This window comes from Acomys russatus, chromosome 2, assembly GCF_903995435.1.
Source record: "Acomys russatus chromosome 2, mAcoRus1.1, whole genome shotgun sequence".
Taxonomy (NCBI): domain Eukaryota; kingdom Metazoa; phylum Chordata; class Mammalia; order Rodentia; family Muridae; genus Acomys; species Acomys russatus.
In genome coordinates, this window is record NC_067138.1 from 43,323,541 (window position 1) to 43,342,428 (window position 18,888).

The 18,888-nt window shown below is 39.2% G+C and overlaps 1 protein-coding gene across 2 annotated transcripts in view; it reads right to left on the reverse strand.

Annotated features, from left to right (window-relative positions):
• Nkain3 (sodium/potassium transporting ATPase interacting 3) overlaps positions 1 to 18,888 on the reverse strand; it is a 606,811-nt gene that overhangs the window by 19,840 nt on the left and 568,083 nt on the right. For both annotated transcript variants that reach the window (XM_051160829.1, XM_051160821.1), the window contains exon 5: positions 13,296 to 13,356. In XM_051160829.1, the coding sequence (XP_051016786.1) occupies positions 13,296 to 13,356 (61 nt within the window). The remainder of the gene's footprint in view (positions 1 to 13,295; positions 13,357 to 18,888) is intronic.

Consider the following 18,888-nt stretch of genomic DNA (forward strand, 5'->3'; position numbering starts at 1 on the left):
CATGTCAGAAGTAAATGGCAATACATCTCTTCCCGCATTAGTAGGGGACACAGTAATCTCATTGCCACTAATTTGCCACCTTTCTTCTGTCTGAGGAATCTGAGCTCTCAGAAGGCATGGCCTGCTGTGCTAAACCAAGGTTCCGTGCTTGGCAATCACAGCACCCTGGGTACCTGTGGGCACAATGCTGTGTCTGCCATGCAAGGGAACTTGACAGTGCCTTAACACATTGAGGATTTCAGAGGCAGTAAGGGCAAATGTTCTGCCAATGCCTAAACAAACATTGTGACCCCCGCCCCCACACACACACACAAGGCTTGAAATAATCAGGTGACATAATGGCATCTTCATGGCTGTTCTCTTGCACGTGTTATGGCTCCAGGACGCTTTTGGCCTTTTGCTTCCCAGCAAGCAGGCAAAAGTAAACACAGGAAGCATATAGAGCCAACGAAATGCACCATGGCATGTCAGCACCAGCTAGAATACAGTGGATGACAGGGTGCCAGAAGCCCAGTGGTCATTACGACCTCCTGCGACTTGGGCCAACCATGCCAAGTGGGCATTCTTCACTCCCATCTCATCCCTCCTCATCTCAGGTTCTGGTGTGTGATTGAACTGATATGGTTGAACTGATGTCTGCGGCAGTTTGATATGGAGAACTGGAAAGCAGCTCCACTCTCGCTGGGATCCCTTAGTTTTCATTACACTGGGCAACGAGGTGGGAGGCAAGAGAGAAATGGCCTTCAAAGCAAATGCAGAGCATCCTAAACAGAGTCTAGACACATACAGTGGCTGTCTATTGCTATCACAGAATACCTAAGATCAGAGAATCAGGGAAATGGAATTTTGTTTGGTTGACAGTTCTGGAGGCTTCTCCTAAGGGCTTTTGTATTGCCCCATCAGTCCTGTGTTAGGGGAAAGCCATGAGGAAGAGATGCCAAAACCTGAAGAGATGGGTTTGTTCTCTAGCAGTCTTCTTTCTTGAGCAAGACATTCACCCCTCTTAAGACCCAGTTTCAATGCCCTGTTCCCCAACACTGCTACAGTGGCTTTTTGCTTTTCTTGATAATGTATTTTCTTTAATTATTGATTTTTCATATTTCAGAATTTTTTTTCTCTTGGTGATATGAGAGCATTTGTAAAAATCCCAGCAATGTCATTCTTGTGCACACCCCTTGTACACTCTCCTCAGGAAAAAAAAACCTCAATTGGAGAAGAACTTGCAGCCTCAAATTACCAGTGGGTGTTGCGTAGGCTGGCTGAATGCTGCTGATGGGGAGGGAGCAGGACAGTGGGACCTTCCAGAGTGCTCATGAGATGGCTTCGTTCACCTTTTCTTTAATTTCTGATTGGCACTGATGTTTGTCTCGCCTCTCTATTTTTCCCAGCACCATGAACTTTGAAGGGGTGAGATTTCACCTTTCTTCATATTTTTAGTCACTCCACAGGTCACTTGGCAGATGAATATGTCCTTTCTGTGGGATACACACACAGTGATTTTTTTCTTAGTATTTTCAGTGTTGTTCTTTTAGATGCAGGGAGATGCTTACTGTAGTTAGTCCTGAAGGATTCCCTAGACCTTGAATGATTTAGTTTGTTGTCTTTGATTCTTGCATCTGTGATGCTGCACAATGTCCTGTGATGTGCTTTGATGATGGTATTTACTGTTCTTAGCCTTTACTCTTGGCTTTGTTTTGCAAGAGCTCTCTTATCCTTATAAAGATGTCAATAACACAGCTACTCACACCACCCTTATCTCAAGCAAACACATGCACTTTGAGTGTTTACTTTCTAGTATTTACAAAAGAGCAATTGCCTTTTTCTTTTCTTTCCTTCCTTCCTTTCTTTTTTTCCTGATGAATCTTATGTAGCCCAACCTCACCTATGCAGATGAGGTTGACATTGAGGAGGTGACCTTTTTTCTCTACCTTCCAACTGCTGGGACCAGAAACAAACATCATCCCATCTACTAATAAGTTTTTTTCTTCTTTTCTGCAGCATTCATCTTTAATAGCAATTCTCTTCTTCCTGAACTTTCTCAATTCTGAAAGCTACACTAGTTGCATTTGTTTCACAATGTTAGAAATGCTTTTAGCCCACCAGATAGTTTTCATCACCTGCTTAATAACTGGATGGAATGGCTACCAAGGACATCTGACTACAGTGTCTTTACTGAAGTACCTTTCTGAGCTTTTGTAACATTTCAGTTATTGTTTGTTCATATTCACTGGTGATCAAAGACCTTGGCCAGTTTTCTTGGCCTCATCTGGAGCAACATATTATTCTAGACAAAACATAGTTAAAAAAAAAATCTCCCTTGTCTGTGTTTTTTGTCCTATCCTGAGTTCTTATTGCCTGTGTTTTGGCTTTTGTTCCCCCTGCGAGTTCAGATTTCTGCAATGAAGTGTTTCTTGTAATCTTTGCTGACAGTTTCTTTCCACTTTAGAATTTCCTAAGAGCGTGTAATACTTAAATAATGGGATAATAAATTCTAGAACCTCTTTGAGGTCAATGAAGCAGAAGAGAATGGCTGAAAGAATAAAAATAATGCTCCAAAAGGTATAGGGCTGAAAACAGCCATAGAATTTGTCTCAACAACTCTAAGTGAATTCTTGTCCCGTGTAAGGTATTTTCTTACAGTTACTCAGTTTTATCCAATCCATTTTTATCATTCTTGCTTATGACTAGCCAATGTTTTACTTTGCTCTATAAATCAAGTGACAAATACTTGTTGGCTTTTATGTCTCCCTATAATTTCTTTTTACTATCTGCGTCTCCAATTGTAGACATTTCTCCTTTGAAACACCATTTTCTCCTCCTCCTCATTTTTTCTTCTTTCTTCTTTCTTTTTTATAACCACATCCTTCATTACTTTTCGTTCTCTGCTTCTGAGGATAATCTCCATCTAAAGTGCCATTTCCTTACGGAGATTTCCCTCATAAATCCTTTTCTCTCTGAGTTACTTTTCCAAGAAAATTGAATCAGATCCTATCTTCTTCAAGATTAAATCTATTCACCACTCCACACCATCTAGTAGAGCATCCTTAGTAACATGGCCTACGTGGGTGCAAGAGTGGCAGATTATTGGTTCCCTTGCTCTCTGAAGAATCTGAGTGCATACATGAGTGCTTGTGTTACATATGGGTATGTGTGTATACTCATATGTGCATAAATATGTACACATGTACATGTGTTTGTGTGCACACTCATGTGTGTGTGCATGCATGTATGTATGTGTATAGACATGTTTGTGTGGATACATCAGTGTGTGTGTGTTGATTTTGTGAGAAGTGACATTTGGAATAGATAGCAACTAGCCCTTTGGGACACTCGTTTCTTACTAGGAGAAAAGTAGTTTATTCCCTGTGTGCCTGTATGTGTTGACATTGTCTCTTTGCATGCCAAATGTGAAACATTTTGTACATTACTTGTGCAAAAAAGACTTCAAGGCCCCTCACAGTCTGACCCAACATTCATGTTGTAAGCTAGACATACAGGGCTACCTTTTCTTGGTATCCTTGGAGGTAAATTTTCCCAGATTTTCTTCTATGTGATTTGCTACATTTTTCCCTGTTGGGATTTTTAGCTTAAGAAATAATTTTTCTATCATAATGTTCCTCTCAGTCACAGTCATAGGGGAGGGAAGTAAGGGGAAAATGGGAGGGAGGGAGGAATGGGAGGATACAAGGGAGGGGATAACCACTGAGATGTAATATGAATAAATTAATAAAATAAAATTTAAAAAAGAAATAATTTTTCTATTATTTAAAATGTACTTTCTTTGCTCTTTTCCTGATGATGTGCTATCCCACACATATGGAGAAGGCACATGCTCTGAACATTCATGTTTGATTCAGTTACACCACAGCCTCTGTTTGGTTTTTGGTCTACTTGCTTCACTTGCTATAGTATCATCTTCTCCTTGCTCTTCTGTATATGCACAGGCCTGGACCACCTACTAGAAGGAACAATTGTTTGTGAAATGCCTGGGTTCTATTCATTGCTGTATCCTGTGGCATACCACACAGAAGTCTCTCAATGCCTGTTCCTAGAATGAACAGATCAATAATAAATCCACAGGGGATTAGCTATCTGAGCTAGTTTAGACTTCACAAACCAAACAATACATTGGATCAGGACAATAAATACTTCCACGTCTGGTCAGATTGATGACCTCAGGACAAGAAAAGATACGGATGAAATGGATCTTAACTAAACAATGAAACATCTCAAGAGTTGGCATCCTATCTTGGAAATGGAAGCAATGCAGAATACCACCAGGTGGTATGGTTAAAGGAAACAAAACCGAATGCCTACCAAGTGCTGTCAAGTTAGGCTGGAAGATGGTGAAGTGTTGTAAAGTGATGGCAAGCCTAAAATGTACCCCAGCGTGGCTTTCAGTAGAACAAAGTTTGTCTACTTAAATCTAACTGTCTCAGTGCCCTAGCCTGCTTAGTTAATTACAGTGTAGCACGTGGAGAGAATCCTCTTGTTTTAATAAATATGTATATAAATATACATAAACACACAGCCATCCATCCATACACACATTATAATATATATTATTATATATATTACCTATAATATATGTATTATATATATTATTTAAATCTCTTCATAGGAAGATATCATTCAATTGATATTAATGTTCTGTTTCCCACCAGAAAGCTCCTGATCATGAAGAAATATCAGTCTGTATTAGACAAAAATTGTGTATGTCTAATCAGGAAGAGAGGGAGTGAAGCATGTGTATTTTATAGGATTAATAATCTCCTACTGGCTACTAACTGGAATTTATACAAGGTTGATGTGTAAGATATTTACAATTGTGTTAAATAAGACTCTTGTAAAGTCAATTCAAGTTTTAAATTGATTTATTTGTTTTTCATTTGCAATTTTAGGTTGAAGGACTTATATTAAATTTGTGGGACTTTTTTAAAAACTTGAAATTTAATTTTGTATAAATTAGTTATTAGATTTATCTTCTAAATCTATCCTTTTTCCCCTCTATCCTTTTTCCAATCCTACCTAGTGTTAGGGATAGAGAAGGGTAGAAGAGAGAAAAAAATGAACCCACAAGGTCAAAACACTGAGACTTCTAAGTTGTAAATGAAACAGATTGTGTAAATGAATCCAGACTCTGGATTTAAATAGATCTAACAAAATTGAAGTCATATGGAAGCTTTGATCAGTTCTTCATAGTCCTCCTGCTCAGCATAGGGCTGGAAATGAAGAGATAATATGCTCTTTTGTGAGTCATTGGGGCAGGAAAGCCCAGCAGTTTGTGTGCAGCTCCTGAAGCCATACTTGGTTTGGCTGGAATCTTCTTTTGGGATGCATTTCCTATTTCTTCTGCCAGGAAAGCACCTCTCCTGCCTTTGCTTGCAGTTTTATTTGTATCTTTTAGGTCTTAATTCAATGCTGTCACCCCAAATAGTTCCTCGAGTAATAAAGAACTCCTACAGACTTTTGCTCAGGGATCCCCGATTGCAGATACACCTGGATGCTTATTAGCACCTTGGGCCTCAGAAACACTTAATATTCTAGTTTCAAATTCCATGACCAACTTTCTTGTAAGACCAAGGGCACTTGGACACTATGACAACTCCATTTTAAATATGCTGCCCAAAGCTTCCATGCCTGTTCATTCCCCACATCTGAAGGAAAAGCCCTTGGAGAGAAGCCAGTGGGTATTCTTATGGGGCAGGTTTGAAATCCACCTTTTAGAAGTCGATCTCCAGCTGTGTGGAGCCTGAGTATAGAATGGAACTGTGTGTTGGAGAAGATACCTTTAGTGGCCAGACAGGCAGCCTTTGCTACAGCTTCTATAGCTATTTGGAAATTTCTTATGGCAGTGTTGCATGAATCAGTAGTTTGTAGCTGACTAATTGTAGAAAGAAAGATACTCTTGAGATAGACCATTAACTTTAATGTAGATGATATGTTCTTGTGTTTGGTTTTGTTTTGTTTTAGTTTATTTAGATTTTTCGAGACAGGGTTTCTCTTTGTAGCCCTGGCTGTCCTGGACTCACTTTGTAGACCAGGCTGGCCTTGAACTCACAGAGATCCACCTGACTCTGTCTCCCAGCAAAAGACAGGAAGGAGGGAGGGAAGAGAGAAAGGTTGTGTGTGTGTGTGTGTGTGTGTGTGTGTGTGTGTGTGTGTATGTGTGTGTGTGTGTCTATAGATTTCTAAGTGGAAAATATGGGCAAAATAAAGAAGCTATTCAGCGTCTCATATTATATTTAACCCATTTTTGTGCTACACATTGACCTCCATGTTGCTGTCTAAGTCTTATGAACATACCACTTTACCTCATTTCAACTCCAGATTCAAATGTTGTTCCCAGAAGCAACACTATATTATTATTGTTTGTGGCCAGTAAAATACTTCCTAGAAAGACATGATTATATTATGTAAAATAGCATTATCATTCCATATACGCTTTTTATTTATTTATGCTAGTTTCTTATATGGCATTTCTTCCATAGAATTATAAAATCTTAAATGTTTATCTTGAGATAATAGATCTTTACAACTATTATGTGCCATATCATTATCTAAAAGCCCCAAAATACTTCTTTTTCTACCTGGTATTTAAAAGATTCTGTTCTAGTGCCTCATTTAAACATGCATGAGTATAAGCCATCAAGCTGTGTTAGAAGGGAGGGAAAGCTGGTGAACCTTTTAAAGACAATAATAGGTTAATACTGAAAATGTGCTCAGAACTGGGGCTTCAATGTCTTTGGGCATCATTGCCATAAAAAAAATTGGAACATTCAAATGAAGATTTAGAAATAGCACTTCAGCTGTAATCTATATAAAGGCTTACTTTTAACAAAACTCAGCAGAAAGGATTACCTAGAAATCCAGAAGAGCAAAATTTCCAGCAGCTGCCAATGGCCAACACCATCAACTCTAAGGAATCTTTAAAATTTTTTTTATTTAAATAATTTATTCAGAGTATATCTCAGTTGTTATCTGCTCACTTGTGTCTTCCCATTTCCCTCTCCCTCCCTCTTTCACCCTGTTACCCTCCCCTAGACCTGTGACAGAAGGGGACCTTCTCCTCCACTAACTCTAAGGGATCTTGATGCAAGCTAAAAGAAACCTAGCATCAGAGGGGTTCACTGGCCTCTGGGGTAAGGTTTTCACGATTCAGGACAGGAATCCTGATGAAATCTGACTGGTCCTGAATGACAGGTGTAAAAATGGGGGCTGTCACTCTGGGAGACACAAGAAAGATGTGTGTAAGACAAGAAGGGCATTCACCACATGACAGGTGGGGGAGGCTGCAGGATCTCCTTTATTCTTAAAAAAAAAAAAAAATTGTGTGCCTTCTTAACTGATAAGACAGTAACAGAGGGAACCGGAACCCAGTGGATGGAGAAGGGGAGAAAAGAATAGTTAAAAGAGCAACAAACCTTTGCATATTGAAGGCTTAGAGATAAAAGCCACAGAAATTCAAGATGGAATGAATCTTCCTTTTTTATGCTGGGGAGGTCATTGTTATGGCTAGACATGTGGTTGTGAAGGCAGAGAAAGCTCCTGCCTTTGAAGGATAGGAGCCCATGGATTGAACTTCTCTTTGTGACAATATTTTAATGATGGTCTTTATGTGTCATAGATGCACACGTGTGCGCAGTTGTGGAGGCCAGAGAAAGATGTGTATTTCCTGCTGTATCACTTGTTTTATTTCCTTGAGACAGGGCTTCTCACTGAATGTGGAACTAGACTGGAGCCAGCAAGGTCCAGTGATCCTATTGTCTACATGGTCCCCCTACACAGGGCTGGAGTTGCAGGGACATGTGCAACTGTTCCTGGCTTTTGCTGGAATTTTACATAGGTAGTGGGACCTGAACATAGATCTTTATACTCGCAAGCATTTTTACCCACAGAGCCATCTTTCAGCCCTCTGCAAAAGTCTTGATGATAAGAAAGTCTTGATGAAGAGAAAGAACCATGAATCACGTTATCACTTTGAGTTTGGGGTTGGGGACTCGAATATCCTGAAATGTAGGGTTCTCTAAGACACAAGTAACCCAAAGTAGGGTGAAAGGACAGTGTCATAGGTGGCTGGCTCTAATAGAACACTGTGATGCTTCTTCTCAGCAGGTCCCATTGTCAGCATCACTAAGAAGCTAAGGACCAACAGAGAGAAAGGAGGGCTCACTATGCTAATGTTGGGAGTCCACCATTGTGAGAGCAGAGGCCCTTGTACTCACAGAGAAACACTAAGAGAACCAGGAATGTTAATCATGCAGGGGGTCCCCTCAATGGAGGAGACAAAAATGAAATCCCTGCTATCCAGAAAGCTAAGAGTGGATTTTGTTAATTATGGAGACTTTTCCGCTATCTGTTGGGCAGGCTTCACCCATGTTTTGCTACAGAGACAGACCTTACCCAAATTCCTCAGAATGATTATCAAAGACTATTCCCTCCCTGGACTGTTACACATTCTTGGGGGAGATGGCACATGTACTTTATGGTCTGCTGATCTGTATGCTATTGATCAAAGACAACATTAGATTTCAGAGCTTTTCGCTATAGAACTGACTCTCATGGTAACATATACTTTGTAAAAAAGTCTTTATGTGGTCACATCTAAGCGATATTGTGCACCTGGAAGTGGACTGATTGTTGCATGGGAACCTTTACCTAAATTTTACTGTGTTTTAAATATGCTGACAATAAACTGTTGGCGTTAAACTCCCTGAAGTCTGGCCAGGTGGATGAAGTCGATATGCAGAGGTTTTTCATTCTAATCTTTTCGAGGGCTCGCTTTCCTGACATGACAACTCCAGGGCCCTCCTCATACCAAAAGTGAGGCTGGCAAAGCAGGATTAGTGGGTTATTCATCAAAGGTGAGATGGGGGTCTGCATTAGGGTTAGTGAATTCAAACTTAAGATAGAAATACAGGGAGACGGGAAGAACGCTGTCATTTTCTCCTGTTACACTTTACCACTAATAACCCTACAACGAATTTCTTCTTGTCATAAATTCCAGATGTCCAGAGGATGTGGAAAATTTGGCATTTGTTATCCCACTCTCTCATGATCACATCTGGGGTGCCCATCTGGACAGCAGGTTCTTTTTCCATCCCCATCAGCTTAACAATGAATGCCCTGCATTTCTTGACACTGTGGCTGAGGACAAGCTCTAGGGAAGCAGCTTTCAAGAGCTGTCATTCATGTTGTGTAGGCTTTTTAGTGATGCAGCTACCTCTAAGTCATCCATGCTTCTGTAAATAACTCCTCACCTGTACACCGTAAGGAACTCCAGTGCACTCACAGTTTCATCTAGCTAAACACTGTGTAGTCACATCCTCAGTCTGCCATCACCACATAGATGTTTGCTCACATTTTCCCAGAAAAGTCACACAGCTGTATACTGTATGGAATGCCCACTGTGTTAGGAAATGAGGTTGCCATGTTAAATACCGTGACCATAGAACATTACAGCTGTGTTAAATGTTTCCAAAGAAAACACATATTGTGCTAAGAAAGCATTGGACAGTTTATCACAAGTTCCCTAAGATAGCCTGGAAGAGGGAGAAGAAAGTGGATAAAATTGGGAAGTGGATAGACAGAGGAAGGAAGCCTTCCTCAAGGTGTGAGAGAACGCAAGGCATAGTGGATTTAGGCTGGCAATGCATGAAGAGAGCAGAGTGCAAACTGCTGACAGTCCTCTCAGGCTGAGCTACAGAAGTGTAACTCCATTGGACAGCAGCTGAGGACCTGCTTCACAGAGATTTTACCCTTTACTTTGGAAATGGATTTAATGGAATTGTTTTTCTATATAGTCCCTGTGGAGAGCATTGCTGGTCTGTAGTTTTAGGTTCTTGGTTACCTATGATAGTATTATATACATCAAACAAACAAACAAACAAACAAACAAAAAACAAAAACAAAAAAAACCCTGTCTTATGGTGTATCTAGGGACTCTCTTCCCTGTCTTCTCTCTGCCTTGGCATGGTAGATCAGGCCCTTCTTATGCTGCCTCATCTTCCCCATAGGCAGGGTGACTGAGGTCACCATTAGTGGGTCCCAGATATATGGCAACTGCCCAAATCAATGTGCCAGATACAATTTGGAAGCCAAGAGAAGAGAAGCAAGACTAGAATAGATCGTGCCCCTCACCCTGCCCAGAAAACCCTGGCAGTATTTATATACAGTAATGGTTACTTTTCAATAGAGTTTGCCTTATCTCTACAGTTTTGGTAGATCTGATGAGATAGCAGCAATTGCACAGTTCCCTTTGTTGGAGGGCTCACAGTGGAGACTTCAGCAGGGCTTTTTAATGAGCGACCTTGACCACAGAGCCCACCCATTGCTCTATCAGCCTTTATCTCTTTGTCTTTGACCTGTGGTCATAATCTTTATTAGAAACAGTAAGTAAAGAGGCTGAGCGGTAACTGGGAAGGTGACTGGTTGTGGATGAATGTTTCCCCAAACAGTTATTACTCTTTTGAAATGTCCACCTGAAATGTTAGCTTCACAGACCGTGTGAACAGGGGAGAGAAGTGGGGCTGCTACTAATTCTTAACTCACTGGCAGCTTAACTGTATTTTAAATAATGTGAAGCTTTTGTTAGTTTGAATAGGATCAAGATAAATGATGGTGTATTGGCCAAGATATCATGGTATTAGGCTAATTTTGAAGTTACTTTTCAGAATGCACTTTCCAGATGTATACTGAGATACACTGTAAAGTTATTAATGTTGTTTCCTTACTTGGTGTTTATATTTTGAAAAACAATTAAAGCAGGTGTGCTTCTCTTTGGCAGTGGGGTGGTAATGTCATATCCAAAGAGCATTATGCTATTGCACCTAGAATTCTACAAAGTGCTGGCAGTAGTTGTGATATTTTATGAGATCAGGGAAATTGGCTGTAGACATTGCTTTTTATTCTCAACTGTTTCTAAGATTTTATACCTGTTCTTTTGATTATTTTTGTTGTTGTTGTGTTTTTTTTTTTTTTTTCTCCCAAGACAGGGTTTCTCTGTGTAGCCTTGGCTGTCCTGGATTCACTTTGCAGACCAGGCTGGCCTCAAACTCACAGATCTGCCTGCCTCTGCCTCCCTGAGTGCTGTGATTAAAGATGTGCACCATCGTGCCAAGCTTCTTTTGATGCTTCTTTCAATTAAAACGGAACATCTGTTTTGAGGACTTCCAGGCTGAAATGTTTGCAATTCTTTTTTTACCGTCATTCTTCTTCCAGCAGATTATCATGTTATGTTGGGCATAAAGACCTTGTTTTGAGCACCCTAGGCTCTTTTTTTTTACTCTAAGTATTATTAGAATTGATGGCAACACAACAACATCAAGATGTTGCTGAGTAACTTTGCGTATGGCCCTAATAAGTAGCTCTAAAATTACACCATTGATAGACTTGGTTGTGAATAGCCTCTTTAATCTGAGTTTGATGGTGTTATGTTAACTGATTCAGAGATCTCCAAAAAGAAGCTTCACTTAATTAAAGATATCAGAGTCAATAGAACTACACTATATGCCAGTAGCAATACAGTACCTGTCCTCTGACATTATTACTCTAAAGCAGTGGTTCTCAACCTTCCAATTGCTGTGATCCTTTAATATAGTTCCTCATGCTGTGGTGATTCCCAACCATAAAATTATTTTTGTTGCTACTTCATAACTGTTACTTTGATGACTTATAACGAAATATCGGATATGCAACCCCCATGTAAAGGCAATTTGCTCCTGAAGGGGGTTGTGACCCACAGATTGAGAACCACTGCTCAAAAGGCCATTTCATACAGCTTCAAAGAAATTTCTGTCCAGGGTGGGTGAGACTTTTATTTTGCATGGCATTGTGTATTTTCTATTTTCACTTAAGAATCACAAGCCTTGAGGAAATGATTTTCTGTATTTATGGAGTTAGACAAAAAATCTAATGATTAGAATGCCCTTTCTCCTCAATGAGGCAGAACTAGTGTCTTTTGAGAGCCGATAGACAGTTCAACCAGGAGAAAGAGAAAAGGGCCCCTTTCTGTGGGTAATGTAAGGAGGGGTGAGTATTCAAAAGTAATACATAAGAAATTCAGTACAGCAATTGAAATATTTTTTTAGTCCAATGTTTAGCTTCTTAGAAGGCGCCATTCAGTTGATATTCATAGTCAATTGTTCTTGGCATGTGGCCTTTCTTTGGTCGCGGGCTTGAGTCATGAATTATCTTCTGTACTTTTAGCTTTTGCAGAACCAATGAGCTTTTGAAGCCATCATCCCCAAAGTTCTCTCCACGTGAGTTAGGTTGTTAGTTTAACTGTACTTTTGAAATTGCTAGGAATTCTATGCCACTTAACATTAAAAGCAAAACATCCCCCAAGTAGCCACAAACCATGCTGCTAGTGTTTACCTGTTTTCATCACCTGACATCTTTAACCTCAAGGTCTAGTGTTTTCTATCATTTGTTGGGTTAAGTGAGATGAGAGCGCATTGTCATAGATCACATTGTTGAGGCATCATTCCTACATCTGTTTGGTGGGGGCTTTTCATCTTGGAGTTGTGTTCTAGAAAGGCCATTATAAAGGTTAGCTATACATCTCTATTTTGTTAAAAGCTTTATTTTATGCAATTTGGATAATGGTGGAAATGGGTAGATGTTATTTTCTAAAGTAATTCAAGTGTAAAAACTGGCTAATGTTTGCTATTACCTTACACGAACATGCCAGAGTTGTGTGAAAAGCGCCTTCCTTACACATGTGCAGGTGCCCAATAAATGGCATGTGTTGATCTGTTCTGCTATGCCTCTAAAACGGAACCTCAAGTCACGATATATTTTTTATTTGATGCTATACCATGACTTAGTTTCTGAGCATTCCATGAGTCACTTTTAGTATCTCTTCAATTTTTAAAGAAGTTCCACATGAAAGGCTATAATTTTGTTGTTTCACAAATTTATTTAGTTCACATACTTACAGATCTCACAATGCATTGTATTGCTAGTATTGCTGTTAGTAAAACTTCTAAGTTTTACATCAACATACTCCCCGAACTATCTGCTCACTCATGTCTGTGCTGGAATCTTTAACATGCTCTGACAGCAGTCTGAAGGCTCTGTGTCTCCCTCACATTTCAGAGCATCTCAGAGTGAGAGACAGCGGTTAGTGCTCCCTCGCTTGTGTGAGACTGACTCTGTTACCTCTATTATAGCTTTACTTTGCTGAGTTCAATAATCTTAGATTTAAAATATGAAAGATTGTCTAGCCTTGTAATGGCTTTTAGGGATTAGTGTGTTACCCAGAAAAAAGCCCAGGGAATGATGAAATTACTTACAGGTGTCTTCTTCTTCCATGGAAATGCTGATCACATAGCAGGCATACACAAAACCAACCAGCTGGAAAAAAGCAGATGTTTTTAGAATTCATACCAATATGTAATAAAAATAAAATTTTACATCTAAGCATTAACTGTTTTCAAAATTTTTTCATTTTTTAGTAACCTAAGTGGCTTTCTAAAAAGTACAAATAAATGATGAAAAATAGAAACAATTTTTGGATACTTCATGTAGACTTTGATCTAAGATATACAAATCATCACAAATTATTCCTAATATATTTTAGTTTTTTTCTATTTATAGAGCAATTTGTATAGTAATTATTACTACAACTATTTTAATGTTTAACAAGGATAAAAAGACTAAAAATATATTGCACATAAATTAAATAGCAATCATCTACTTAATAATTTAAAATCCTGTAAGAATGTAGATTCTATTGATGGCTAAATTGTTCTGTTAATTACATCATAAGAAAACACATTAACTTGCTGGTGATTAGTTAGCATTGAAATGCAGCAGGAGAGAAAAATTGTACATTGATGAGTATCTCAAATAAATAACACAGCACAGAGCAGCCTTTGCTGCATCTTGTGTTTCTTCCTGTACTTTACTACAAGATGATTTCTCTTCCACACAAAGACACAACAGTTCTTGGAGGTTAAAATTGTTAATTAATCTCAAGTGGCAGCACATACTGGCTAGGATGAGGAGAAAAGGGAACACTCTTCCATTGCTTATGAGAGTGCAAACTGGTACAACCACTTTGGAAATCATTCTGGCACTTTCTCAGAAAATTGGAAATAGCTCTACCTCAAGACCCAGCTGTACCACTCCTGGGGGTATACCTGAAAGATGCTCCACCACACAACAAGGACACTTGCTCAACTATGTTTATAGCAGCTTTATTTGTAGTAGCCAGAAACTGGAAATAACCTGGGTGTTCCTCAGACAAAGAATGGGTAAAGAAACTGTGGCACATTTATACAATAGAGTACTACTCAGCCAATAAGAGCAAAAGAAAAAAGTCATGAAATTTATGTGCACATGGATGGAACTAGAAAGGATCATCTTAAGTGAGCTAACCCAGACCCAGAAAGACACACATGGTATGAACTCACTTACAAGAGGAGTTTACTCATATGATACAGGAGACACTTACTACAATACACAGACCCAAGATAAGAAACAAGGAAGACCCATGGGAGGATGCTTAAATCTCACTCAGAGGGGAAATAGAATAGACAGAGGTAGTGGTTGAAGAGAGGGAACGAGGTAGGAGAGGGAGTGCAGAGGAGATGTGAGGGTGGAGATCAGACCTGGGGAGATCAGGGGTGGGAGGACACAAGGCCTATAGAGAAAAGAGAAGTAGTGGAATGGGCATCCCTGTGACAAGCTGGACACCTAAGTCATGGTAGTCTCCCGAGAGATATGAGAGGAACTCTAGCAGAGACTCCTAGTGGCAGAGGCCAAGGAGACTGAAAAGAGGACATCTTTTAACTAGGCAAGTCTCCTAGTAGAGGGAAGGGAACACCAACTCATGCACAGATAGTTCGGCCCAAAATTCACACTACCTACACAATGTGCAGGGATAAATATAGAGCATATACAGCCGAGATTGAGAGACTGTCGAACCAATGCCTGGCCCAACACAAGACCTACCCCATGAGAGAGAACCAACCCCTGACACTACTAATGAATCTCTGCTCTGCTTGCAGACAGGAGCCTAGCAGAGTAGTCCTCTGAGAGGCTCCACTCAGCAGCACTTGGAAACAGATGCTGAGACTCACAGCCAAACAATGGGTGATACATAGGGAGTCTTGTGTAAAAGTAGGGGAAGGAGAAAAAGAGCTAGAGGTGACAGGAGCTTCACAAGAAGACCAGCAGAACAAATTAACCAGGGCTGGGGGTGGAGTGTGGTGGGGGGAGGTGGTGCTGAGACTTAAGCGCCAACCAAGGACCATGCATAGACTGGACCTAGGCCCTCTACAAAGATGTAGCTGATGGGCAGCTTGATCTTCATGTGGGTTCACTAGTAGGGGGAGTGGGTCCTGTCTCTGCTTTTTGATCACTTCCCTCCCGGCAGGATGAAGTCAGTCCTGATGTGACTGGATGAACTGGATTGGGTAGAAAGGGGGGCTCTTCTTTTCTGAGGAATAGGGGAGGAGTGATGGGGGAGAGAGAGGGGGTGGGATTGTGAAGTGAGGAGGAATGGGGCTACATCCAGCATGTAAAAAGAATTAAAAAGAAAATCACTCTCTGTATGACAGATCAGCCTAAACACTAAACTCAAAGTCACAGTGACACTCTCATGACACAAGTCAAGACTAAATCATTCATGCTTATGTAAGTGTGCATCGCATTTGATTTTATTGCAATGTACACTATTTTATTATCAAATCATTTTATTATAAATAATATGAGAATATTGTTTTTCTGCATATCTATGTCTATTTCTGTATTTTGACACCTAAGGTAGAATTATTCTAGTAAAACCTTACGGGATATTTCCTTTTCTTATTTTTATAAATATTGACTTGCTTTTTAGAAAGCTTGTTTCATTTCCCTGTATTAAGACCTTTCAAAATTCTGCCTCCTAGTTATTTTGAAATATTCAATACAATAAGAATATATAATTATTGCAGAATTGACCAATAAAAAGACACAGACTAACGGAGTGGATGCATAAACATGACATAACATTCTTCTGCATTCAAGAAACACACCTCAACCACAAGGACAGACATTGCCTCAGAGTAAAAGGTTGGAGAAAAATATTCCAAGCAAATGGTCACAAGAAACAAGCTGGAGTAGCCATTCTAATATCTAATAAAATAGACTTTCAACTAAAATTAATCAAAAGAGATGAGAATGGACACTTTGTACTCGTCAAAGGTAAAGTCAACCAAGAAGGCATCACAATTTTGACCATCTATGCTCCGAATACAAGGGCTCCCACATTTGTAAAAGAGTTATTAACAAAGCTTGCCCCACTCATCGATAACTGCACATTAATAGTGGGAGACTTCAACACCCCTCTTTCATTCAAGGATAGGTCTTTGATCCAAAAACTAAGCCGGGAAATAACCTCATTAACCAATGTCATGAATCAAATGGATCTAACAGATATCTACAGAACTTTCCACCCAAACGCAAAGGATTATACCTTTTTCTCAGCACCCCATGGAACGTTCTCTAAAATTGATCACATAGTTGGTCATGAAGCAAACCTCAACAGATACAAGAAGATTGAAATAATACCTTGTATCTTATCAGATCACCATGGCCTAAGGCTGGACTTCAACAACAACAGAAATAACAAAAAGCATACTAACATGTGGAAACTAAACAACCTTCTACTTAATGACACATGGGTCACGGAAGAAATAAAGGAAGAAATAAAAGACTTCCTGAAATTCAACGAAAATGATGGAACAACATACCCAAATTTGTGGGACACATTGAAAGCAGTGCTAAGAGGAAAATTCATAGCACTAAATGCCTTTAAAAAGAAAAAGGAATCATCCCACATAAACAACTTAACAACACATCTGGAAGCTCTAGAAAAAAAAGAAGCAGAAACATCCAAGAGGAGTAGATGCCTAGAAGTAATCAAACTCAGAGCTGAAATCAATAAATTAGAAGCAAAGAGAACAATCCAAAGAATCAACAAAACCAAGAGCTGGTTCTTTGAGAAAATTAACAAGATAGAGAAACCGTTAGCCAATCTAACTAAAAGACAGAGAAACACTATCCAAATTAACAAAATCAGAAATGAAAAGGGAGACGTAACAACAGACACCGAAGAACTACAAAGAATAGTAAGAACCTACTTTAAAGGCATTTATGTCACAAAATTTGAAAATTTAAGGGAAATGGACAAATTTCTTGACCAATTCCATTTGCCAAAATTGAACCAAGACCAGATAAATAAATTAAATAGCCCTATTTAGCCTATAGAAATAGAAGCAACCATTGATAGTCTCCCAACCAAAAAAAGCCCAGGGCCAGATGGTTTCAGCGCAGAATTCTACCAGTCCTTCAAAGAGGAGCTAATACCGATACTATTCAAGCTATTCCAAAAGATAGAAATGGACGGAATATTACCAAATTCTTTCTATGAGACCACAGTCACATTGATACCTAAACCTAACAAAGACCCAACAAAAAAAGAGAATTTCAGACCAATTTCTCTTATGAACATTGATGCAAAAATACTCAACAAAATACTCGCAAAGCCAATACAACAGCATATCAAAGACATCATTCACCATGACCAGGTAGGATGCATTCCAGGCATGCAGGGATGGTTTAACATATGGAAATCCATCAATGTAAACCATCATATAAACAAACTGAAAGAGAAAAACCACATGATCATCTCTTTAGATGCAGAAAAAGCATTTGACAAAATCTAACACCCATTTATGTTTAAAGTTCTGGAGAGATCGGGAATACAAGGCACTTATCTAAACATAATAAAGGCTATATAAAGCAAACCAACAGCCAATATTAAATTAAATGAAAAGATACTCAAGGAAATCCTTCTAAAATCGGGAACCAGACAAGGCTACCCTCTGTCCCCATATCTCTTCAATATAGTTCTTGAAGTTCTAGCCAGAGAAATAAGGCATCAAAAGGAGATCAAGGGGATCCAAATGGGAAAGGAAGAAGTCAAATTATCCCTATTTGCAGATGATATGATAGTGTATATAAGTGACCCGAAAATCCACCAGAGAACTCCTACAGCTGATAAACACCTTCAGCAAGTTGGCAGGATACAAAATAAACTTTAAAAAGTCAGTAGCTTTCCTGTATACAAATGACAAACAGGCAGAGGAAGAAATTAGAAAAACTACTCCCTTCACAATAGCCACAAACAATATAAAATATCTAGGAGTAACTCTAACCAAGCAAGTGAAGGACTTATTCGAAAAAAACTTCAAACCTCTGAAGAAAGAGATTGAAGATGACATGAGAAGATGGAGGGATTTACCTTGTTCATGGATCGGGAGAATCAACATAGTAAAAATGGCCATCTTACCAAAAGCAATTTACAGATTCAATGCAATCCCTATCAAAATACCTACAAAATATTTTGAAGATATTGAAAGATCAATTCTCAAATTCATATGGAGAAAAGTAAAAACAATCCTATACAATAAAAGATCCTCCGGAGGAATCTCCATACCTGATCTCAAGCTGTACTACAGAGCAACAGTAATTAAAACAGCATGATACTTGCAAAGCAATAGGCCAGTGGATCAATGGAATCGAATTGAAGACCCAGAGATGAATCCACACACATTTGCTCACTTGATTTTTGACAAAGAAGCCAAATCTATTCAATGGAAAAATGATAGCATCTTCAACGAATGGTGCTGGTCTAACTGGATGTCTACATGTAGAAAAATGCAATTAGACCCTTATTTGTTACCATGAACAAAACTCAGGTCCAAGTGGATTAAAGACCTCAACTTAAAACCAGAGACATTAATTCAGTTAGAGGAAAAAGTGGGAAAGAGCCTGGGACACATAGGCACAGGAAACAACTTCCTGAACAGTACACCAACAGCCCAGGCCTTAATGTCA